At 41.2% G+C, this 24,613-nt stretch overlaps 1 protein-coding gene across 3 annotated transcripts; it reads left to right on the top strand.

Annotated features, from left to right (window-relative positions):
• The first annotated feature begins 224 nt into the window (after window positions 1-224).
• Window positions 225-21,368, top strand: LOC120443648 (von Willebrand factor A domain-containing protein 5A-like). Of its 3 annotated transcripts, XM_039622786.1 has the most exons (25): window positions 225-360; window positions 1,196-1,328; window positions 1,435-1,494; window positions 2,001-2,048; window positions 3,864-4,066; window positions 4,162-4,384; window positions 5,105-5,271; window positions 5,355-5,469; window positions 5,590-5,765; window positions 5,855-5,943; window positions 6,043-6,187; window positions 6,477-6,556; window positions 8,296-8,410; window positions 8,549-8,707; window positions 8,793-8,896; window positions 13,197-13,417; window positions 15,454-15,492; window positions 16,151-16,183; window positions 16,717-16,752; window positions 17,142-17,186; window positions 19,036-19,074; window positions 19,181-19,225; window positions 20,108-20,253; window positions 20,715-20,838; window positions 20,944-21,368. In XM_039622786.1, the coding sequence occupies exons 4-25, from the start codon at window positions 2,006-2,008 to the stop codon at window positions 21,021-21,023; spliced, it is 2,427 nt and encodes an 808-aa protein (XP_039478720.1). In that variant the 5' UTR covers window positions 225-360; window positions 1,196-1,328; window positions 1,435-1,494; window positions 2,001-2,005; the 3' UTR covers window positions 21,024-21,368. The 3 variants fall into 3 exon arrangements, with proteins under 3 accessions (XP_039478720.1, XP_039478719.1, XP_039478721.1); XM_039622785.1 differs by lacking the exon at window positions 1,196-1,328; XM_039622787.1 differs by lacking the exon at window positions 1,196-1,328 and having other exon boundaries at window positions 257-295.
• Window positions 21,369-24,613: the final 3,245 nt, after the last annotated feature.

Here is a 24,613-nt window from a genome sequence, read left to right as displayed (position 1 = left end):
TCAAGAGTAGAAAATGGCACAAAATAAAAGAAAGGTGGCAAAAGCAATGGGAGGAAGAAAGGAAAGGGCGATGGTTTTATAAAATACAAAGGGAAATAGAAAAAATGAGAAGGACAGAGAGGAACAGGAGAGAGGAGACAGTTACATCTCGATACTCCACACCAGTTGGTGGCGATAATGCACCATTTTGCTGTTTGCCAGCCGCCACTAAACAGTATAAAGAGGAAGAAAAAGAAAATGAAACCTGTCAGGATACACACGTCTGTTTTCTACAGTCACTGGTCTGTCCATAGAAGTAAGCTTCTATTGCACATCATTCTTCACTAGCGGTCTCCAGCGCCACATTTTCATATCTCACAGGTTTGTTTTAACCATTCCGTTCTTTATGAGTTAGTTCATTCCTAATGTCACATCATCGGGTTTTATTTCCGGATTCATTATTGTCTTTTTTAAAAAATGTTTTCGGATAACAGTCAAAAACATGCAGTATAACCTATGCAGTTTCACAAAACGGAACGATTGAAGTGTCACAAATTATCGGGTGGGTGCACAGTCACACTGTACAAAGAGATGCCATTCATCGTCGGGACAGGAAAGTCCTCTGACTTGAAGTTAGCAGAGGGTCGGAGAAGTCCCCGGTGCTGCCGCTTAACTGATTTTCGTGTTTTCTGGTGGCGTTTTCCAACGTGTATAATAATCCGTGGCAACATAATACAGATGCTTCTGGTCGCAGAGTCGCCATATTAATGCGCATCTTTGTAGAAGAGAAGACTCGATTTTAGTAGACGTGTGCCAAGTCATTAAAATTATGTTTAGACGATTTAAATGGTTAATAAGACGTCAAGTTAGGAGTAAACAGCAGCACTGAGAGCGCACTCAGCGTTAAAATGGTGAATGACATTGCAAATTTTCTGCAGCAAGAAATGTTTTCTTATTTCCAACGGTGCTCTTTTTACTATGATATACTGTTTGTTATAGATTTTTAATTATCGTTTTATCATCATCACCTGATGAAGTCTGACTGGATTGCGCTGTACGCGTAAGGAACGTCACGTGACTAGTTAAACGCCGTTTCTATCGCGAGTGCTCGCAGACCCTCCTGCAGAAAGACCGACTTAAAAAAAAGTTAATAGCTACATTCATGATACCTGTTATCTCCAGCGAGGGTTTTAGATTTTTTTTTTTTCTTGTCCAGCTTGTGCACAGAAAGCAGTGTTGTGTCGAACTTCGTATCTGGTCCTGGAGACACAACGCACGACACAGACCACAACAAACCAAAACTAAAGGCCGAGTTACCATTAACTAAAACAATGCACCGTGTTTGTCAGGTGAACGTCTAACTACACGAGATTCGCTTTTTTCAGATGTGTGAAACCTGCACTTCCAAAGTGTTATTTTTGTTGTCATGTGACTTACTCTGTCATTGGATTACAGGGTTCTGAGCAGCTAGTTTGCGCTGTTCCTGATCATTCTTGAAACGAACTGGCTGGTTGTGTGAGTATTTCACTTGTTTACTAATGGCATCAAAATGTCCCTAAATGAGTTTGTCATGAACACAACATAAATAATGTGTACTGATATATTTTGATTACCTAAAAAGTCTGTATAGCTGCAACGAACAGTTGCATTCATTCTGAGTTATTTGTGCTGTTTTTAATGTCAGTAAGGCTGATCACAAGAAAAAGATAACTAGAGAATGGAAGTAATGGTTAGTCTTAACTTGGATGTTGACGAGAGATCCTGCTGCCACTGGTTATTAGCTTTGTCAGAGGAAAACTAGGTGAACATTTTAACTCTCGAACATTAACTATAAAAACAATTACACTACTGCAAGTCAGCTCATCAGTTTGTTATTATTCATTGATTTAATCATAACTACAACATTATATGACCAGATTAATCTGGAAATATTTTATAATATCTACATAGCTAAGGAATGCCTGGAATGCACAGCCACTATAAATTTTATTTCACAGTCCTTAAATGTTTTTGTTTCACAGATACGATGATAAACCGCTGTGGTCTGCTAACTCTCCAGAAGGAACCAGGTAATGACGGAAAATAAAGAGTCTTCTGTTTTCTCTGCAGCCTCTTTTCATTCATCTAATATTCAAATGTAAAGACTTCTATCATTTGTATTATTATATACATTTATTATTAACTAATTCCACACTTGCCTCGTGGACAGTCTTTATCCTTCAACCTTGGGTCCTCTACCAAAGGCCTGGGAGCTTGAGGGTCCTGTGCAATATCTTTGCAGTTCCCAGGACTGCACACTTCTGGACAGATGTTGTTTTCTGGGATCTGCTGGAGCCACTCGCCCAGCTTGGGGATCACTGCATTGTGTGCTCCAATTACCACTGGGACCACTGTTGCCTTCATCCTCCACATCTTCTCAAGCTCTTCTCTGAGCCCTTGGTACTTCACCAGCTTCTTGTGTTCCTTCTTCCTGATGTTGCTGTCAGTCAGTATAGCTACATCTATAACTGTGTCTGTCTTGTGCTTGTCCACCACTACTATGTCCTGTTGGTTAGCCATCAGTCTGTCTGTGTCTGGAAATCCCACAGGATTGGTCATTCTCAACCATCCTAGTGGGCATCTCCCATTTTGACCTCGGGACTTCCAGGTCACACTCTGCACAGACGTTTCTGTATACTATGCCGAACACTTTGTTATGGCGTTCCATGTATGCCTTGCCTGCTAGTAATTTGCACCCTGCTGTTATGTGCTGGATTTTTTTCAGGGGCATATTTACACAGCCTGCACCTGGGGTCATGACTGGTGTGACAGACCCCTGCTTTCATGGATCTTGTACTTAGAACTTGTTCCTGTGCTGCCATGATTCGTGCCTCTGTGTTCTCTTCCAGTCCAGCTTTGTCAAGCCACTGGTAGGATGTCTGGATGTCAGCTACTTCTACCTGACGGTGGTAAATACTGTGCAGAGGCCTGTCCTTCCATGATGGTTCTTCTCTTTGCTCCTCTTCTTTCTCAGGTTTCTGCTGCCTGGGGTATCTAGTGAAACGATGTCTTGCTCACTCCTAGGATACAGCTTCATGTTATCCATGTAGAGGAGATGGCTGATGATTGGTCCATTCCATAGTATGTATCTGTAGCCAGTCTTGTTAATGATCTCACGGGGGGGGGTTCAGGCCTATGCAGCAGTGGGGACAGAGCAAATTCTTGGTAAATCCCACACTTGATGGTGACTTGTGCAGTTGGTTGAAGTTGACCTCTAGTGTTGTTTGCCACATCCTCATGGAATTCCTGTTGATCGGTGGGGATCAGGACTGTCTGGTCAGCTAGCCATTCTGGGGGTCTCTCATCCATTAGCAGCTGGTTTATTTGTGCTGAGAGACGCTCATTGAGTACAGTCAGTTTTTTAAGCTTTTTAAAGATCCTATTCAGGGAGGTTGTTGTGGTCTGTAGTTACTGAGCATTGTCGTTATGAGTTGCTTCCTTCTCCCAGATCCTCTTCCAGTTTTGCTCTGTATCTGGCCTTGGTGGGGCAGTTCTCATTTTGTTCAGCTGCCACTGAGAGTACACCTTGGATGGTTCTGTGGAGAACAGCTGGTTTATTCTCCTGCCTTCTGTTTCTCTGGTATACCTCTTCAAGGCTATGAGTCTTTGCTTGACAGTTTCAATGGCCTCAGCCTAATCACCAACATGCTCACTATCATATACATATTCCAATGACTTGACACACTTAATACAAAAATCCACAAAGTATGAAACAGAGGTTAACAATATTATCCCATTCCTTCTTCTGAATTTCAAAGAAATTACAGATATAAATCCAACATGTGTGAAACAACCATTTGTAAAGCATATATGGTTTATGTATAACCTGATTCTGTTTCTTTTAGTTCCTCTGAAGAGCATTGAGGTGGAGCTGGAGGTGAGGGACCATGTGGCTACAGTGGTCTCCACTCTGAACTATGAAAATAAGGAGGACAAACCATTAGAGGCTGTTTTTGTCTTCCCTCTGCCTGGAGATGCTGCTGTCTGTCATTTCAGTGCTAAGATTGGACAGACACAGATTGTAGCTGAGGTGAAGGAGAAACAGAAGGTGAGCTGGGCAGTAAATATAACCTGATTGTAAGTAAGATTCAAAACAACAATAAACACAGTGAATGTCACTGACATGTGTCACCTGTCCTTCAGGCTCGTGAGGAGTATGATGATGCTCTGAGCTCCGGTCAGCAGGCCTTCCTATTGGAGGAGAGTGATCAGAGTCCAGATATATTCTCTCTGAGTGTGGGCAGTCTGCCTCCAGGAGAGAGCGCCTCCATCAGGTTGGAGTACGTGACTGAGCTGGCTGTGCAGGCTGATGATGGTCTGAGGTTCTGTCTGCCTGCTGTGCTCAACCCTCGATATCAGCCTCAGGGTAGGAACACTTCAAAATACTTGGACCAGAAATGGTTAAACCATATTAGGTCTTGAACCAACCTCACAATACAGACAGAACACAATATATGGCAGAAACAGTCAAGCTTCTAATTCATTTTCTAGCAGAAAAAGTGATTTTTCTTTCAAATATATTTGTCAGAATATAAACATTTTTTTAGAAAGCAGAGGAAGATGCATTGAGTAAACAGACGGTCACTGTGTAGAATTTCTATCAGCTTTAAAGGTTGTAACTGAAATGAGAATATGTAAAATTTTTAATGGATATTTAATTATTTTACCAACATTGTTATAAATTAAGACTGGAGCATGTCCCAGTTTGCAGTGGTGTCTGTTTACATTCATCAAATATGTAAATCATTTGCAGAACACACGGATAAGCACCTTGTTGTTGTGATTTGGTGCTATATAAATAACATTGTATTGAATGGAATTAAACTAAATTGTCAGTAACTTAAGCTTTGATGTTCTGTTTATTCATGAACAGCTTGACAGCTTTAAACTAGTGTACATAGTTTATGTAAAACATGGGAATTTTTAGTGAAACAAAAACACTTTTACTTTTACTTTGAAACAAAAATAAATATGGCATCTAAGAACAGGTTTACATTATTTTTGTATGTAAAAAAAAAAAAAAAAAAAAATCTTGCTAATTAAAGCCTTATTATTTAGAGCATTTCTAACCTGATGTTGTGTACAGGTAGTGAAGGTGCAGGAGTCCAGGTGACTTCTGTTCCAGCCTCTCTGGTGCCCTACAGCCTGTCTTTCTCTGCCCGAGTGTCCTCTCCTCGTCCAATCTCTAAAGTAGAGTCCAACTGTTCCTTGGACCCTCTCCAGTACCTCAACACTGATCAAACCCAGGCCACGGTAGGTAGAGTGCTGATGTTTCTGTTGTGTGTGGTTGTTACTTATTACTGAGAACTAAATATGACTGTGTTTGTGGTGTGCAGGTCAATTTGGCTGCAGGACACAAGTTTGACAGAGATGTTGAACTGCTGATTTATTACAAAGATGCCCACCAGCCCACTGCTGTGGTGGAGGCAGGACAGGCCTCTGCTGAGCCGGGTGAGTGAAAATGAGTGAAGTAGTTGGTCTGCAAATAAAAAGTTAATTATCTTTACTCTTCAAGTCAGGAGTTTGAATAAACATTGAAATGTTTTAAATTGTTTCTGTCTTACTTCTCAGGCTCTCTGATGGGTGATCCAGTAGTGATGGTGAGTCTGTACCCTGAATTCCCCCAGTCTGTGATGTCTTCAATGGCTTCATGTGGGGAGTTTGTGTTTTTAATGGATCGGTCCGGAAGTATGGACGATTATGTCACAAACAGCAAGCAGCAGGAAACTTGCATCAGCAGTGCCAGGGTATCTTTATTAAGTTATTACAGTCAGAAAGTCTTTCCTAGTGTTCCTCTCACACAGTGGGCTCATCATCTTGTCCATGTTCTCTTAAGGATACTCTGCTGCTCCTGTTGAAGAGCTTACCAATGGGCTGCTATTTTAACATTTACAGTTTTGGGTCTGGATATGAACACATCTTCCCGTGAGTCTCTCCCTTATATCAGTCAGCCCAAGAAAAGTCCTGCTGTCTTTGTTAAGTATCTGAATGGATGTTTTGGTGCATGTGTTTCTGTGATGGCAGTAAGAGTGTGGAGTACAGCCAGCAGACCATGGAGGAGGCTCTGAAGACAGTTGAGCAGATGGAGGCTAATCTTGGAGGAACTGAGATCCTGCAGCCCCTCAAACATATTTACAGCCAGCCCTGCATTCCCAATCAGCCTCGACAGGTAACACAAACACATTTACATTAATTTCCTGGGAACTTTAGAAAACTTAAGCTGGATATACAGCACTTAGATTTGGAAAAAGTGCTTGTATTCACTGATTTTGTTTTTTTCTTTCTTTGTGAATGATTGAATGATACATATTGTATAAAGAGGTTTGAGTGCCCAAGCAAAGTAAGAAAGTGCTATATAAGAAACATTTACCATTTCTGAAACCTAACTCAGCTCTCAGAACAAGCTGTGTGTTTGTGGGTCTGATGTTATGTCTTTATGTGCCAACTCTCCTCTCTAGCTGTTTGTCTTTACTGATGGAGAGGTGGGGAACACCAAAGAAGTGATAGATCTGGTGAAGAAGAATTCAGGTTCTCACAGGTGAAACCACAAAACAACAACTACAGGGTGGGCCATTTATATGGATACACCGTAATAACATGGGAATGGTTGGTGATATTAAAGTCCTGTTTGTGGCACATTAGTATATGTGAGGGGGCAAACTCCTCAAGATGGGTGGTGACCATGGTGGCCATTTAGAAGTCGGCCATCTTGGATACAACTTTTGTTTTTTCAATAGGAAGAGGGCCACGTGACACATCAAACTTATTGGTAATGTCACAAGAAAAACAATGGTGTGCTTGGTTGCAACGTAACTTTATTCTTTCATGAGTTATTTACAAGTTTCTCTTTGTTCACAGCCATTGACATGTCGAAGAGGTTAACACGTGAGGAGTGGATCGAAATCATATTGATAAATGGTGAACTCAGTAACCGGCTCATTGCAGCAGATTTCAATGCAAGACACCCTGCGAGACCACCCATCTCCCATGCTACAGTTAGCAAACTGCTTGATAAGTTTTGTGAAACTGGTTCAGTGTTGGATTTGCCAAAATGTGGACGCAAGAAAACTGTCACTAATGAAGAAACATCAGTGGCTGTCCTAGCTTCATTCAGCAAGAGCCCACAGCGTAGCACTCGCCGCATGTCACTGGAGAGTGGCATTAGTCGAACATCCCTTTGGCGGATATTAGCTACTCACAAATGGCACCCTTACAAACTCCAGCTACTGCAGCATCTCAATGAGGATGACCCAGATCGGCGCACAGAATTTGCAGAATGGGCAAAACAAAAATTGGAACAGGACCCTCAGTTCACACAGAAGATTTTGTTCAGTGATGAGGCAAACTTTTATGTGAAGGGTGAAGTTAACAAACAAAACCACCGCTATTGGTCTGACACTAACCCACATTGGATGGATCCCTCCAAGACTGTTGGAACAACAAAAGTGATGGTTTGGTGTGGTATATGGGGTACAACGATAGTGGGTCCATTCTTCATCAATGGAAACCTCAAGGCCACTGGATATTGGAAATTGCTACATGATGATGTGTTTCCTCTTTATGCACTGAAGCTGGCACGTGCCCCTGAGTTTTTCCAGCAAGATGGTGCACCACCACATTATGGGTGCCAGGTCCGAGCATTCCTAGATGAACAGTTTCCTGGAAAGTGGATTGGTCATCGTGGGCCAGTTGAATGGCCCCCAAGGTCTCCCGATCTGACCCCCTTAGACTTTTATCTTTGGGGCCATCTGAAGGCAATTGTCTATGGTGTGAAGATACGAGATGTGCAGCACCTGAAACTACGGATACTGGATGCCTGTGCTGGCATTTCTCCTGCGGTGTTGCTATCAGTGTGTGAAGAGTGGGAGAAGAGGGTTGCATTGACAATCCAACACAATGGGCAGCACACTGAACACATTTTATAAGTGGTCAGAAACTTGTAAATAACTCATGAAAGAATAAAGTTACGTTGCAACCAAGCACACCATTGTTTTTCTTGTGACATTACCAATAAGTTTGATGTGTCACATGGCCCTCTTCCTATTGAAAAAAACAAAAGTTGTATCCAAGATGGCCGACTTCTAAATGGCCACCATGGTCACCACCCATCTTCAGGAGTTTGACCCCTCACATATACTAATGTGGCACAGACAGGACTTTAATATCACCAACCATTCCCATGTTATTACGGTGTATCCATATAAATGGCCCACCCTGTATATCTACACAATATCCAGGATGTCTAACATGTACTTAAAGAAAACTGCTGTATTGCAGGTGTTTCTCTTTTGGGATTGGGGAAGGGGCCAGCTCTGCTCTCATCAATGGGATGGCAAAGGAAGGAGGAGGTCACGCTCAGTTCATCACAGGGACTGACAGGATGCAAGCAAAAGTAAGACATTAAACACAAAAAGAAAACAAGTTAAGCATAGCAGCAGCAGCAGATACATTTTGAGATCAGACCTGCAGTGAGTAAAATCTCTGTTCCAGCTGTTTGCGTATATTTGGAGAGTTTTTCATTATTTTTCAGGTGATGCAGTCGCTGCGATTTGCTCTGCAGCCGGCTATGGTCGACATCTCAGTCACATGGGATTTACCAAAGGAAGTGTCTGTCACTGTCCTCTCTCCACCAGTCACAGCACTTTTCCAGGGTCAAAGGTCACTGATTTATGCCCAGCTCACTGGACAGGTAGGAGCAGCAGCCTCTCATGTTGTTGTTTAGATATTTGATGACAGTAATCAACGTGACTTCTAACCCTGTGATTCTGTGTCAGAGGTCAGAGGCAGCAGAGGGCTGTGTGATGGTGAAGTACAGCCTGGCAGGTCATCCCTCTGAGAACCAGCTGCACTTCAGTCTCAGACCTGCAGAGGACACTGGGTAAAACAGCTTAACACAAACAGCACACTGACTCTATGTACTAGAAAACGGTTAATAATGCACAGACCTAATGCTATTTGTCTGCTTTTAAACATGTTTCACTTCCTCCTAATATTATTTTCTTGGACTATGGGGTAATATAATATCCAACTTTATGTAATTAATCATCACAAAGATTGAGACACAACAGAGTAATCTCAGTCTGCAGTTTGTGTGAAATCAAAGAGCCATTGTTTCAAGTCCAGAAACTATTGTGCAATAATCTGCCGCTTTTACTGTAAAATTCATGAAGAACAAACAGCTTGACGCACACAGATGTACCTCACCAACAACAACTAATTTGTGTCCCCATTACATGTTTTGGTAAAGCATGACAGAATTGTCTGTGCATTCAACACTGTCACAGTGTTGTATTCATTCGGAGAAGAAAACAGCCTGTCTGGGCTTTAGTTGCAAATCGTTCAGCATCAGTAAGGAATCTGTGCAACATACTGTCAGGACTACTTAACTGGGGTTAAGCAGAGACCGGTACAGCATATCTGTGTGACTATAGGTCACCATCCTCTGTCAGTGTGAGTGATAGAAGTGTAACATGAAGGTAACTGATAACTTTATTTGGTTCATTTTTAAATCTTGGAAATGCAATTGCTAGAAATGATGAATTATTTTCTAAAAATACTTTTGGACTTCACAGTCAAAACACCTGCCTTTTACAGGAAGTTCAGTTCACTGTTATCTATGATTACCAGATTTTCTTTAAAAATCTTTACATTTCTAGTTGCCTTCTTAACTATGTCTCCATGAAGCCCTACTTTTTTTTTGAAGAAGTAACTAGTAACTATAAATAATTACTTTTTCAAAGTAACTTGAACTCAGATTTTTTTGCCCCTAAATTGTGAAAAAACAGAGGTTATTGTACTGGGTCTTAAAATTTTAGAAACATTGTGCCTAACCAGATACATGTTGGATTTACTTTGAATAGCTAAAAATATGTGCATTTAATAATTTTAAGAAAGAAAAATGTTTATTTATGTGGCACCTTTTAAGATATTGATCACAAAGTACAGAAGAAAACAAAAAACATCAAACATCAGTACATCAAAATAGTTGCAAAACTAAAAGCAGTTGCAGTTACCCATCTGATTCAAAGGCAGAGAGTCCTTTCCCACAACAAAACACCAACGTTAGACTTTACTGTTTTAAAAACACCAGTGAATTACAGTCTTTGTACATTTTAAATTCTGATAATGTTGTTTATCCACTACTTTTAGGAGTGTGTTTCTGGAAATTTATCATGATTCTTCCAGAAGGAAATTTGTTAGGTCAGACATTGATTGGGTTGCTTTCAATATACTCTGTGCACGCCATCCAAGTTCTTCCACACCAAACTTTCTCATCCATGTTTTCATGGACCTTTCTTTGTGCACTAGTGCACAAAATTAGGAAAAGGAAAGGACCATCCTCAAACTGTTCCCACAAAGTTGGGAACAGAAAACTGTACAAAGCACAAAACTATCTAAAATGTCCAAGGGACAACCCCTGAACTCCTGAAAAACAACCCCACACCATAATCCTCCCTCTATCAAACTTTGCAGTGAGACAAGAATCTGGATCTGGCAACCAGCAAATCCTTGTCCATCAGATTCCCAGATGGAGAAATGTGATTGTTTTAAAGCCACACAGATGCAGTGTTTTTTGCGCCACGGACTGGTTTAATGTCAGGCAATATTTTCACAGACTGGCCTTTAAGGTGTTGTGGATAAATACAACACAATAAAATGATACAAGCAAGACAAAAACTGTGGTATTTTGTAAATATAATAATAAACATGAATTCACTGTCTAGTTTTGTAACTTTATTAGCAGCGTCCTCCTGAAATGTGCCAAGAACATTGAGAGTAACATCCTCCTCTCTCCCCCTTAATGGTCTCCTGTCGCTATGGTAACACATAAATATTTCTTTTTAAAAATAAGATACACAACTACAACACGGGAAAAGAACCAGGGAAACAGAGTTAACGATAAAAACCCCGAAAACCATAAATTTCACAACCGAGCCTCAACTCTTGCAGCCCGGTACCAAACGACTCACGGGCCGGTACCGACACAGCACAGAAGAGCTAACTCATCGGGCCAGGACTGAGTGACAAAATGTTTCTCCCACTGAAAACACTACGTCCAGATTAATAGAATCAACTTTTTAGGATTTCCTTATCTGGGTGATTGAGCAAGTATGCAGACATTAATTGCAGGATATTTTATTAAAGTAATTAAGCAGGAGTGTGGTCGCAAATATTAAACCAATACGATAACCTTATCATGCCAATGATGTGTAGGTCCAGCTTTTCAGAATCCAATTAAAATCAGATCACTCAAAAAGATCCTCTGGAAAAGAGTAGCATTCTTGGAACAGAGTGTAATACACAGAATCATATGAACAGCAAAATCATACATTTTACAGCAAAACTGACTTTTCCACATATACTACCAGTCAAAAGTTTTAGAACACACCAATTTTTCCAGGTACTTATTGCAATCCAAGTCATTCAAGTTCAATGAATAGCTTGAAATGGTACAAAGGTAAGTGGTGAACTGCCAGAGGTATTAAAAAAAAAGGTAAGGTTACCCAGAACTGAAAATTAATGTAGATTTCAGAATTATACTAAAAAGCCTTTTTCAGAGAACACAAACTAGGTTAAGAATTTAACGCTCTTCTGCAGCAATGGAGGTTGATCAAGCCTTGAAAGTTGGTGCTACTAATTCCTACAGGTGGTCCAACTTTTTGGGATTCCTTACAACCCAGTGTGTTGGAACACAGTGTGGTTTACCATTCCAGTGTGGAATGGTATTGCACTGTAGAAAGAAGTGTGTTGCTACAAAAATGGCAAATAAAGGGCAACTAACAATGGAAGAGAGATGGACCATGATGACATTTAAAAATGTACATCTTTCCTACAAAGAGGTTCAGTGAGTACAGTTTCTTTCACCATCAAAGGGCACTCAGAAACTGGGGCAAACTCTGACAGGAAGAGGTCTACAGACCCAAAGCCATAACTGAGTCAGAGGACAAGTTTCTGAGAGTTAACAGCTTGTGTGATAAGCGGCTCACAGGATAAAGGCTTCAAGCACAGCTTAATAGTGGTTGTAGTAAGCAAGTTTCAGTTTCAACTCTGAAGAGAAGACTTCAAGCTGCATGTTTGACGGGACGAGCCCAACATGCGAGAACTACCTCAGGAAAAAAGAACAAGGTGGTAAGCTTAAAAACATGGAGTGGCCAGCACAGCCTTCAGACTTAAATCCCATCGGGTTGTTTTGGGATGAACTGGACAGAGGAGTGAAAACAAAGGTACCTGCAATGCCACACATTTATGGGAACTTCTGCAACAGATATGGGAAGAACTTTCTGAATACATTTGATTTCTATTGTAGAAAGAATGCTATGGGTGTGTTCAGCTGTTATATCTGCCAAAGGTGGCTACTTTGAACAGTCAAAAGTTTAGATTACATTTTGGTCTATAAATTGATTCCATGATTTCTTTTTAAACTCCACTTGCTTATTTATACTACGCTTTCATTTCAGAGTGCAATGAGACAAACTGTGTATCAATAAAACAATACAAAAGTTGGGGTTTTCTAAAACGTTTGACCTTTAGTGTATGTCATTTAATACAGAGTGTAGAATTAAACTTCAAAACAGTTTCATTACATTTTTTTCTTTTCAGTTATTGTAAAAAGAGCAAATTCCACCACATTTGAACATTCAGTCACATATTTAAACATATAATTTTAACATGACCCACTTTCTAAATCAAACAGAGTGATATTTTGTTTCGAAAGAGATAAGTTGATTCTCCCAAAAAGAGAGAATCTAGCTAAAATCAGCTGCTAGTTGAGACTCAGATAAAGAAGGAACATTCAAGGAAGTAAGTCTATTTTGGGGATGCAAAATGATTAAAAAAACAATTTGTATTTTTCTTATGAATCTTATTCTGAATAAGCAGAACACTTTAACACTTTGTTCTAGGTTGCAAGTATTTAATTTAACCAAAGAACTTTCTCATTTTAGGAAAGGGACTGATCAAAAATGTTAACTTAGGGAATTATTATAGTTTTGTGGAAGAGCATTAAGAAGTATATTTTTATGCATTTTCCTTTCTGTTGGGGATGCCAGAGTCTATACAGTGGTATTTGAAATAAATACAAGTTACTGATAAACAAATGAAAGAAAAATGCAAAACATGATAAAATGTAGTAAAATGATAACCATTAGAACTGCAGTTGTTTTCCTTCTTGTCTGCAGACTAACAGTCCACAGGTTGGGTGCTCGGACTCTGATTCGCTCCCTGGAGATGGATGAGAGAGAGAGCAGAGGACAGCAAGATGGAGGAGTGAAGGAGGTGGTGGTGAAGCTCAGTGTCCAATCAGGAGTGAGCAGTTCTTTCACTGCCTTCATTGCTGTCAATAAAGACAACAGCAAAGTGATTCAGGGACCTCTTGTGCGCAGAAATATTCCAACGCCCTGTGAGTTTATTTCAAAAGAAAAAACTAAAACTCTGTCGGTCAGTTTGAAGGTAAAGATAGCTGAATGTGAATGAAAGGAGTACAATTATAAGTTAATGAACAGACTATTAGAGTCAGTTCACTAGGCTGGATGACCTATCCTAACCAAGCGAGGTAAATATGAAACCATACCAGCTCAGACGTTGCCTGGCTTAACAAGGTCCGTGTCGGATATTGACGAAGCTGATGAGAAGTGGGCTACCAGAACAAGATGACATTGGTGGGTAAGAGACAGAAAATAGGTGGCTGTTGGAATGCTGCTACACAAATAACCCCAGCGGAAGGGGTTACATGAATGGGATGAGGGACTTATGGAATATTTGATACCCAGCATCCACATTGACAGCAGAACTTATGTAGGCTGAAGAAGATGTAGAGGGTGGAGTTAACAGCGGTCCCAGTGGTAATCGGAGCACTAGGTGCAGTGACTCCCAGGCTAGGCTAGCGGCTCCAGCAGATCCAGGAACAACATCCGAGATCTCTGTCCAGAAGAGCGCAGTCCTAGGAATAGCTGAGCATTGCCGTTATGAGTTGTGTCCTCCTCCCAAATGCTCTTCAATTATTGCTCTGTCTCCAGCCTCAGTGGTGCTGTTCTCATATTCTTCCCCTGCCAGTGAGAGTACACCTTGGCTGGTTTATTCTCCTGCCTTCTATCTCTCTGGCGTACCTCTTCAAGCAGCTGCCCAAGGGTGTGAGTGGTTGCTTGGCAGTTTCTAAAGCCTCAGGTATGGACAGCTTGCTATACTTCTTGGGCACGTCTTCATTGCACTTTTCTGCAACTCTGATAGTTGGCTAACTTCCCTCCATGCTACCTTGATCTTGACCAGTAGTCCCCTTCTCCATGAAGGGTACTGCTCCTTGCAGCTGTTCTTCTTGTAGCCAAGCATCTCACTGATCACTTGTGCTGTGGTCTAGATCAGCTGATCAGTCACAGTGATGGTTGCAGTAGGAATTGCCCATAGTGCTGCATTCAGATCATCCTGTAGATCTTCAGAGGGTATTTCATGTAATCTTGGTAACTGGCTACAGAGGGTCCAGGTTTCAAGCTTTGCCATGATCCTATCACTCAGGTCAGTTCTTCTTGCACTCTACTCTCCTTCTATCGTGCTCATGGCTTAGTAATGATGATACTCCCCCGCTGACCTGTTGTCCTGGCTCCCCCCCAGCTGTATCATTTGTGTTGTACCTCATCAATCTGTAGCTGTGAGAACAGTTCCTCCTTCCGAATGTTGAAACACTGAGCGATTGTTATTTTCACCATCAGTCTTGATGCTGAGTATCAAAGAGTCCACAGGTCCCGCATCTTATTAGTGTAATCACTTCTGCTGGGGTTTCTCGCATAGTAGCAATCCAACAGCTGTGTTCTCATGTCTTGCCCACTTGTGCCTTCTCGTTCCATTCGCCCACTTCTCATTAGTGTGTCCTAGTTCCTCAACATCTGACGCAGATCTTGTTAGTCCGGGTGACGTTCAAGACAAAATGGCTTCAGTTTTCTGTCTCTTGGTCATATCTGAGGTGGGCTTGGTTAGCACAGACCTGAAGTTCCAAAGGCTTGTCATCTTACCACCAGGAGAAAAAAAATTAGAAATACCAGAGAACAACAAATACTACAAACAGTAGTTGTTTGTTGGGTTTTTTTTCTATATCACCCTAATAATGTTCTTTCCAAGAAATAAAATGTCTGGACATTTTAGTTTTGTTTACGTAATAGTGTGTAAATCCATTCCAATGTGTGCTCGAGCAGCCCTGAGTAATTAAAAGCAGGCAGTCTGGCATGTAAAGGACAATGAAGGAGTGAGTGGAGAAAGATGGTTAAGTTAGGTAACTTTACTGGCACACATCAGGGAGGTGAGAGTAGTAAGTTCTGAAATGGCAGAGGAGTTAACACATGAATAGTTAGGACATGATATGATAGCTTGTAGTGTTTATGTTGTATGTCTACATCACTAAAATGATATCAAGTTCTATTTTCTTTCTTCTTTTTTTTTGCATTCTAGTTGCTCCCTTGAGGGCAGGTGGTTCACCAACATATAAGAGTAAGTAAAAGCTGAATATCAGTATATCACACTTCTGCACATCTATGATTTTCTTTTTTTAAATATTTGTATTTTTATTGATTGTCTTGCACAAAGAATTTACTTTAAGAGCAGAACAACATTCCTGGAAACAGAAACCTGACATTTATATGAACAGATTTTAATAGTAGGCAAAGAGACAACCAACCACCAACACCAAAAAACCCCAAAACAATACAACACCCCCCATTACAAACAATAGTTTGTACCATTTGTGTTGTATATCAGCCTATTAATGTTAAAAGTAAGAAATCAAATGTCTGGACAGTTTTGTCTTGACACATAATAGTGTGTAAATCCATTCCAATGTGTGCTCGAGCAGCCACGAGTAATAAAAGCAGGCAGTCTGGAATGTAAAGGATAATGAAGGAGAGCTAAAAATACTGCAGCTACCAATAAGAGAGGAGGAAGCAGGTGAGTGGAAAAGAGGGTCATGTGAGGAAACTTTACTGGCAGACACATCAGGGAGGTGAGAGTAATAAGTTCTGAAATGGCAGAGGAGTTAACACATGAATAGTTAGGACATGCTATGATAGCTGTCTGCATCACTAAAATGATATCAAGTTCTTTTTTTCTTCTTTTTTTTTTTTTTTTTTTTTTTCTTTTTTTTGCATTCTAGTTGCTCGCTTGAGGGGAGGTGGTTCACCAATGTGTAAGTAAAAGCTGAATATCAGTATATCACACTTCTGCACATCTATGATTTTCTTTTTTTAAATATTTGTAGTTTTTATTGATTGTCTTGCACAAAGAATTTACATTAGGGGCAGTATAACATTCCTGGAAACAGAAACCTGACATTTATATGCATAGATACAATCTATATGTCTATATATAATTTTGCTAGACATTGGAGATCAACATGTATGACAAACAATTTCAATTCCTCAGAATAGTAGCAAAATGGTAAGTGGTAGCTCCCAGTTGTATTTAATAAATTAAATAATAATTTATTATTATTATTATTTTTAGAATGTTTATTTGGAATATATGTCTGGTCGATATTTTAATAGCAGGCAAAGAGAAAAGCAGACAAATAAACAACACCAACAAAAAAACAAAACAAAACAACCCCCTCTCTATATTATAAACAATAGTTTGTACTATTTGTGTTGTATATCAGCCTATAAATGATAAAAACTAAGAAATTAAATGTCTGGACATTTTGTGTTTTTGTTCATGTAATAGTGGTAAATGGGCTAATGGGTTGTCCACCTCCCATGAGTAAGTAAAAACTGAATGACAGCACATACACACATATACACATGTACTATTTAATCCCGCACAGTAGATGTGGAGCACCCACAATTTTATTGTACATATACAGTGAAAGGTGTAGTTTATTCTATAGGTCTGTGGATTTCTGAAAAAAATAAATGGAAATAAACCAACACATTTCTATTTAAACTTTTTTTGAAATGGTAAATGTGCAATACTGTATTTGTGTTGATAGTAAACAGCTGTATCCTTAGACAGAAGGTGATTACTTTTACCTTTATTTACACATTTTAAAGCTGGAGGTTGTGGTGTTGCTCATTTTATTTTTTTTCTAACATGTTCAGCCTGTTGTAAACATGCAACCTGCATTTCTTTTTTTCTTTTTTTTAACATAGTGCGTGTGTCAAGCCCTGTTGTGTTTGGTGCTTCATCAGGACTTAGTAAGTAAAAGCTGTGTGGCATCACACATCTACACACCCATGCATGTCTGTAAATAAAAGAAGAGAAACCAACACATTTGTGTTCCAACTTGCAATCAAGTGTTTTATAGTTACTGTAATCGGCTGTATTCTTAGTCACAAAGTGAAGTTGTTCGAGTTTTTATTTATAATACTATTTATGTCAAGTTGCAAGTCACAATAATGACCCAGAAGCCATAAACTTACTGATCTAAACAGCAAATGAAATGTCAAATTTTTCCAACATTTTCATATCAGCATCAAAATCTAGCTGCGATTCCTTTTATGTGAAACCATTTTTTTTGATTTAGTAAATAATTAGAAATTCAAAATATTAAATATGCAATCATATTAAAAAATTTGAGCGATAGCAAGTCTTAGTGAGATTCAGAGAAGGACGTATGTGTATGTGTTGCTCCTTTGATAGAGCACTGAGCAGGAGGAGCTGGTACTGTGTTATTTCATCATTTTTATCCTTTCGGTTTTCTTCTACACTGCACAAAAGAGTAAAAACAAAAGTAACATGACGAAACTCTGTTCGGACAGTGAATGAACTGATTCTTTGGACACTTTTCTGCTCTCGCGGAGTACTCAAAGTGATCTATACAACACATTCACCCAATCACTTTCTCTAAACTGACTGCTTCCTAACTACATTCATACTTCAATGGATGCATCAGAGAGCAGCTTTGGGTTAATATCTTGCCCAACGATATTTGACATGCAGACTGGAGGAGCCAGGAATCGAACCACTAACCTTCCAATCTGTAGGTGACCTACAACCACCCAGTGGTAAACATGAGTAAACCCTCACTAGGTTTTGGATAAAGTGCACACTCACAAATCTGTCAAACCTGCCAACCTTGAAACGTTGGCTACCACAGCAGTATAGTATTGCAACATGGCATTTGGGTCTTCTAACTAAAATAGAAAAATAGGAACATAAATAGTGCCATCATTGCCAGACCTGGCCCATATCTGGTTGACATACACTCTGCCATGACACCAGTCAGTCAGAAGTGCCAGCTTGATGCCAGATCTGGGCCAGACCTGTTTTCTATGAGTCTGGGCCACATAAACCAAACCACAATCGAGCCAGATATGGCATGCCATCGCATAAACAGTGGCATCTATAGAAGGCCTGGCCCATATCTGGATGACATATCACTTACCATGCCAGAAGACAGCCAGCATTGTTTGCTTGACACCAGATCCAGACCAGACCTGCATGATATGTGGGAGCATGCTCTAATCTCTCTAATAAGATATAATATGGTCGATAGTATCGAAAGCTGCACTAAGGTCTAGTAGGACAAGCAGAGATGAGTCCACTGTCAGAGGCCATAAGATGATCATTTATAACTTTCACTAAAACTGTTTCTGTGCTGTGCTGAGCTCTGAAACCTGACTGAAACTCTTCAAATAAGCCATTCCTCTGCAGATGATCTGTTAGCTGTTTGACAACTACTCTTCCAAGAATTTATGATATGAAAGGAAGGTTAGAGATTGACCTATAATTAATTAAGACCGCCGGGTCTAGAGATGGCAGATAAATATGAATCAAAGAGTAACTAAGATAACTAAGAGCAGACTGTCTGAGTCAGTTCAGAGGATCCAAAAGTACCACTCCCAAATAATGACAGTTACAGCAATAAGGTGACATTGACATTAAAATAATTGTTACAGGGAATCAAGATCCTGATAGAAAAGATGAAGATGTTATACATTTAAATACTTTTATTCTGTATTTGTTCAAAACATAAAAAGTCAGTTCTTCTTTTTAACAACTTCTTATGAAATGTATTGACTCTGTTCTTTTTTTACATCATGGTGTTGGACTCTGTGCTGATGGCTGCTCCAATGGGCATGAGTAAGTTTTGGAATATGACCATCTTTGAAGTCCATGCAGTCAGATAATTTCCTAAGGAATGGTCTGTAATTAACCTCAAAAACTTTTTTTGTGTTTACCAATTCAGGTGCAGAAGCAAAGAGAAGGAAAAAAGAGGGCAGATTCAGTAAAGGTAAGTAAAAAAACAAAATGAGAGCATGTATTTAGTTTTAATTAACAGGTGTTTTGTCAACTGATAGAAATTCTTATTTTCTTAATGTGTCTAAAACCATCATTTAGAATTTACTGGGTTCGAATAAAATAGTACATGCTTATTTTTTTTTTTTTTTATCTTTTTCTTATCTTGGTAGACATGAAGGGAAATTAAAGCTAAGTAGAAGTGACTGTACAATGTTTAGTTCAGTTGCTTAGATAATGAAATCCAGTTTTCTCCTGTTGAATAATCTAGTATATAATAGGGGCGATTGTGGCTTAGGAGTTAGCAGTTCTCGGTCGTTGTGTCCTTGGGCAAGACACTTCACCCGTTGCCTACTGGTGGTGGTCAGAGGGCCCGGTGGCGCCAGTGTCTGGCAGCCTCGCCCCTGTCAGTGCGCCCCAGGGCGGCTGTGGCTACAATGTAGCTTGCCATCAGCAGTGTGTGAATGTTTGTGTGAATGGGTGGATGACTGAATGTGTAAAGCGCTTTGGGGTCCTTAGGGACTAAGTAAAGCGCTATACATTTACCATTTTACCATAATCTATTTCATCTCATCAGGTTGATTACTTTCAGATGTTATTCATTAAAATCTCAATAACTGATGGTGTGTTATTGTCAGCTTTTATTTTTCTTTAATACGTTTACACTGTTATAAACATTTGATTTGTGCAGTGGATCACTTATGTTGTTATTACAATTTTGTTATTGCAATTGTATGAATGAAATACATTTTTGTTTTCTTCAATTTTTCTTAGTTTACAATGTGGTAGTTAATGCACTGATTTATCATATAGACTTCTGTCTTCTCATTTAGCACCATAATCAGGTCCAGTTGTTATTTCATCTTTGTTTTTTCAGCTGCTGCACCCGAGCAGCCACCCAGAGACCCTTTGCTGCACTTAGTCTCCCTGCAGGAGGCGTCTGGCTGCTGGCTGCTTGATCCAGCTCTGGCTACTGCACTGGGAAAGACCAACAAGAAGGTGGAAAAGTCAAAGCCTGAAAAGGTGGACTTTTTTCAGTTTGAATAATGACACACTAAATGATAATGTGAGATATTGTACAACAGATTTGATTGTATGAGCTGAACAAAAAAAACAGGATAAAACAAATGAAAATGAAGTCAAACTAAATGTAGGCTTGCCTCACAGCATGAAAGTAAACATCTGTATATCAGAAGATAAAACACAGTAACCACACACGGCAACAATTATTTTCTCATCATCAGTTCTTATAAAAGTATTTCAGCACATTATTTTAGAGCATTTCCATGATCACAGTTTGGGATTACATCAGGAACAGTATCCAGTGTAATAATCTGCCAAATCAAATATGCAGAGCTACACATCTTGGTGACCTTGTGACAAAGAAGCAGCCAAAAATATTTAATACTACTGGTTGTAGAAAGTAAAATCATGTAGGGTGTTTTTATGTGTTTTATTTTATTGTCTTTGATTTGGTGAATTAGGCCAACAGTGAAGTGTGGGCCACCATTCTGGCTCTGATCTGGCTTCATGCCTTCAAGATGGATGCAAAGGACGAGTGGGAGCTTCTGGCTATGAAGGCTGCCTCATGGCTCCGTGCTCAGAATGGTAGTAACATGATAATAAAAGAATAAAATGTTTTAAAAATTGTTTCATGCTACAGTCAGCTTTTCTCCCACATTAATTATTTTAATATCTGTGTTGTGTTTTCAGCGCCGTGTGTGACAGAGTGTGTGGATGCTGGAAATGTCCTGTTGGGTTGCAGCGTGAGGAAAGAAGCTCTGGGCCTCTGAGGGGTTTCTTATTGCGGCTTCACCTTCAGTGTGATCAGAAGCAGATCTGCGTACACCACACTGCCTTTGATTGAGTGCTGTTACATATTATGTACCCTGCTGCTAGTTCTTAGTGAATTGGAGTGAATGGAGCTAAATAGCTAAAATGCCTGTTAAGAGACTTTACTCCAAAAAGTCCAAAGTTTATGTTCACTTCTACAAAAGAAAAGTAAGTATATTATGGTCAAATTAAGTGAACTCATACAGAACATCATTGTTTCTCTCACAGGGGTTTTCCATAAAATGCTATCAGTTTGGTGGATGTAGTGTTTTTGTGAACACCAAAATAAAAATGTTATTTTACAAGTGTGAGGTTTACAATACCGAATATTCAGTAAAATAAGTTATATAGAAAATGTTGATAATCAAATTTAGTGTGTGTGCCTGAATTTAAAAACTGCTGTGTGTATTGTGTGAATCACTCCCTGTAAACCAGTGTGGGGAACTCCAGGCCTCTGGAGAATTTCAAGACAAGTTGAGGATGTAATTTAGCCAACCTGCAGGACACCGGGCCTGGAGGCCTGGAGTTGCCCACCCCTGCTGTAAACCAATGCACCTTTTGTGCAGCGGAGTTTGTACACACTTCTTGTGACAGAGAGGACAGAAGAGCCAGAAAAGTGCGCCCAGTCTGTGACATCAAAGAAATTGGCTGTGAATCAAAATTTTTATTCCTACTTTTCTACCGCTGTTCTGCCTCTGATCTGACTATGCTATATAATCAGAATTTCTTTGAATTCTTTTTGCACCATTTCTATAATCTGTGAGCCAACTAAATGGAGAAATGTATTTCTGCTGATTAATGAAAGTAAAATTGGAACTCACAGAAGGTATTCTTTAAAAAACAAAAAGAAAAATAGCAAACCAAAATAAAAATTGTTTTGCAGTTTGAAGCTCTGCCCACTCAGTACATACCGGTGGGTGAAGCCTTGCAAGGAATTGAGACGTACCCAGTAGAGTTTTTGTTTTTTTAATTTAATTTAATTTTAATTTATTTATTTATTTTTACAAATTCTGCTGTGTGTGGTGTAAACAAAGCTACAAGAACAGATAACTGTACAAAATTCTTCAGGATACACCAGCCTGTCCATAGAGGTAAGCTTCTATTGGGCATCATTCTTCACTGGCGACCATATTTTCATATCTCATGGGTTGATTTTAACCATTCCAGTTTTATGAGTTTGTCGGTCAGTTCATTGTCACATCATTGGTTGCTATTTCAGTTTTCATTACTACCTTTTAAAAATGTTTTTGGGTCCCAGACAAAACAGTTTCACAACTATTCAGTGGCACAAAACTGCATAATTTTGTGTGTAGTGAAAAAGAACTATTACCTTGGATTCTGAAAGTGTCACATACTAGCAGGTAGGTGCACAGTCACTCTGTCACAATAACAAAGAGATGCCATTAATTGTCTGCACAGAGGGTTACTGACCTGGTAGCCTGGCTTCCCCTGGGTGGGTCCGGGATGGGCGTGAGGTTCTGGGGGCGCTCCGTCTCTGGGCTGGGGCCCTGGCCGGGCCTCAGGGGCTTGGGTCCTGGTTGGTGTGTTGCCGAGGTTGTGGGTGGGTGGGTGTATGGGGGCCCGGCCCTGGCGCAGGGTGCCGCCGGTGCATCGAGCCACCTGGGGGGCTCTTCAACTGGTGGGGGAGGTTGTCACATCTTGCAGGAGCTCTCCTCTCTTCAGCAACTCTCTCTGCAGGAGGGGGAGATACAGGAGAGGTGTAGGAAGATCTCAGCCTGGGCGTCTATTGTCTTGTGTAGTCTGGAAGATGAGTGGATGATGGGGTGGGTGCAGTTTTCTCTGTGGTGGGGTCAGGTGGACTGTCCGGGCTCTGTGGGGCAGGCGGCGCTGCTGTACTGGGCCCCGGTCCGGATGGGCCTGGGCCCCCTTTCCTGGCGGGTTGCAGAGCATGGGGTGCCTACTGGGGTCAGCGGGGAGCTGGCCCCAGGGAGGGGTCACTGCCCCTCCCTTCCTTCCCTCCCCATCTCCAGCGGCCTCCCTCTTCCCGCTCCACCACAATCACCCACACATGCAGGGCCTTGGGGTAGGGGTGTGTCACCAGGGTGCAGAAGAGGCATCCCCCCGTCCCGTTCTGGCTGCCTCTGCCTCAATTTTATCCCACAACTTAGACATTCACATTACTCACACTCTCATTACACATACATATAGGATCTTGGGGTGGGCACGCTACACGGATTCCAAATTACCATCAGGGTGTACACCTCACCCCTGGCGCCGTTGCCCACCTCTCAATTTTAAATACACGTAGACATTGAGGGCTAGCAGGAGGGGCTATACGCTTACCTGCTGCTCTGGCAGGTGGCTCCATGCCCTCCTGGGTTTTAAATGCACCTTAGAACACACATACATCAACACTACATATGAGGGAGGTTTGGAGTCTTCCTACACCCCCGTTCTCTGCGGCCTGCTGGAGCGGGGGGGCTAGGAGGAGGAGTTGGCCGTCCGACTGGGGTCTGGTATGTGGGGCCTCCCTGCTGCTGCGGAGTTGGGGCGGTCTGCTTCTCCCCACCGCAGGGAAAAGGGTAACACCACCTGGGTCTGGGTGCAGTTTCCCCCTCCAGGGGCAAGGGTACCTAGACCCGGGGCTTAGAGTACGCTTGGGGAGTGTGATTGTGTGTACAGTGTCTCTCTATGTCTGTCTCCACGTTGGGTGAGTGTTGAGAGCATGAGGGTGGGAATAGATGTTTGTATCTGTGTGTGCCTGTTTGTCTGTGTCTATATGTCAGATTGGGTATCAGACGCCACGCCTCTGGGGACATCTCAGGCCCTCCAAGGTTTGAGGCCCATCTCCCCACCACTTCCCCTGCCGGTGGCAGACGCCTCAGACATCGGTGCGTTGGTGGTTCTCTGTGTCCGGGTGGGCGCCCAGGTACCCACCGGCTCACTCCTTGGCGGCTGCTTATTGGGGCCTGGAGCCTGGGGCTCGCTCGGGCCACTGGGATGGGGTGCCTCGGCCTCTCGGCCCGGGCTCGCCACTCAGGCACAGCTGGCTGCCGGCGGAGCTCACGGGCACGTCACTGCAACCCCCTGGCTTCTGCTCCGCGGCTGCTGAGTGACCCCTCATCTGGGACTCTCCTCAGCTCTTTCTGGGATAGCGCTGCTGCCCTCTGTTGGTCTTCCTTGGTCTCTTGTGTTCTGGGGGCCTCTGGATGTCTGGAGTTTTGATCTCCTCCATACCTGCTTCATGCCCTGGTGGACGGGGCTATGGCCCCCCACACCCTCTAGCAGATCATTACATGAAGGAAACCTTTTAAAAACAAGCGCGTTCATGCTCACAGGTGTACACATGGGTGATCACACACACAAACTACACCCTTTTTGGCTCCTACCTCAAAGCACACTGTGCGCTGTCAACCTCACGTGCTGCACAATAATGTTTAATATTTAGTATTTACTGTCATATTCCCATATATCATTGTGATCTTGTTTATTACTCTCGTTTTCTTCTGCTTGCTTTCTTTTTTCTTTCTCAACAGGTGATCCAGGTGATCGATATATGTATTTTTGTCTGCTTATTCTGTTGGTTTTG

The sequence above is a fragment of the Oreochromis aureus genome, linkage group 14 (genome assembly GCF_013358895.1).
Source record: "Oreochromis aureus strain Israel breed Guangdong linkage group 14, ZZ_aureus, whole genome shotgun sequence".
Lineage (NCBI taxonomy): Eukaryota > Metazoa > Chordata > Actinopteri > Cichliformes > Cichlidae > Oreochromis > Oreochromis aureus.
Note: the sequence above shows the minus strand (reverse complement) of the source record. Positions and strands in the feature narration are given on the sequence as shown.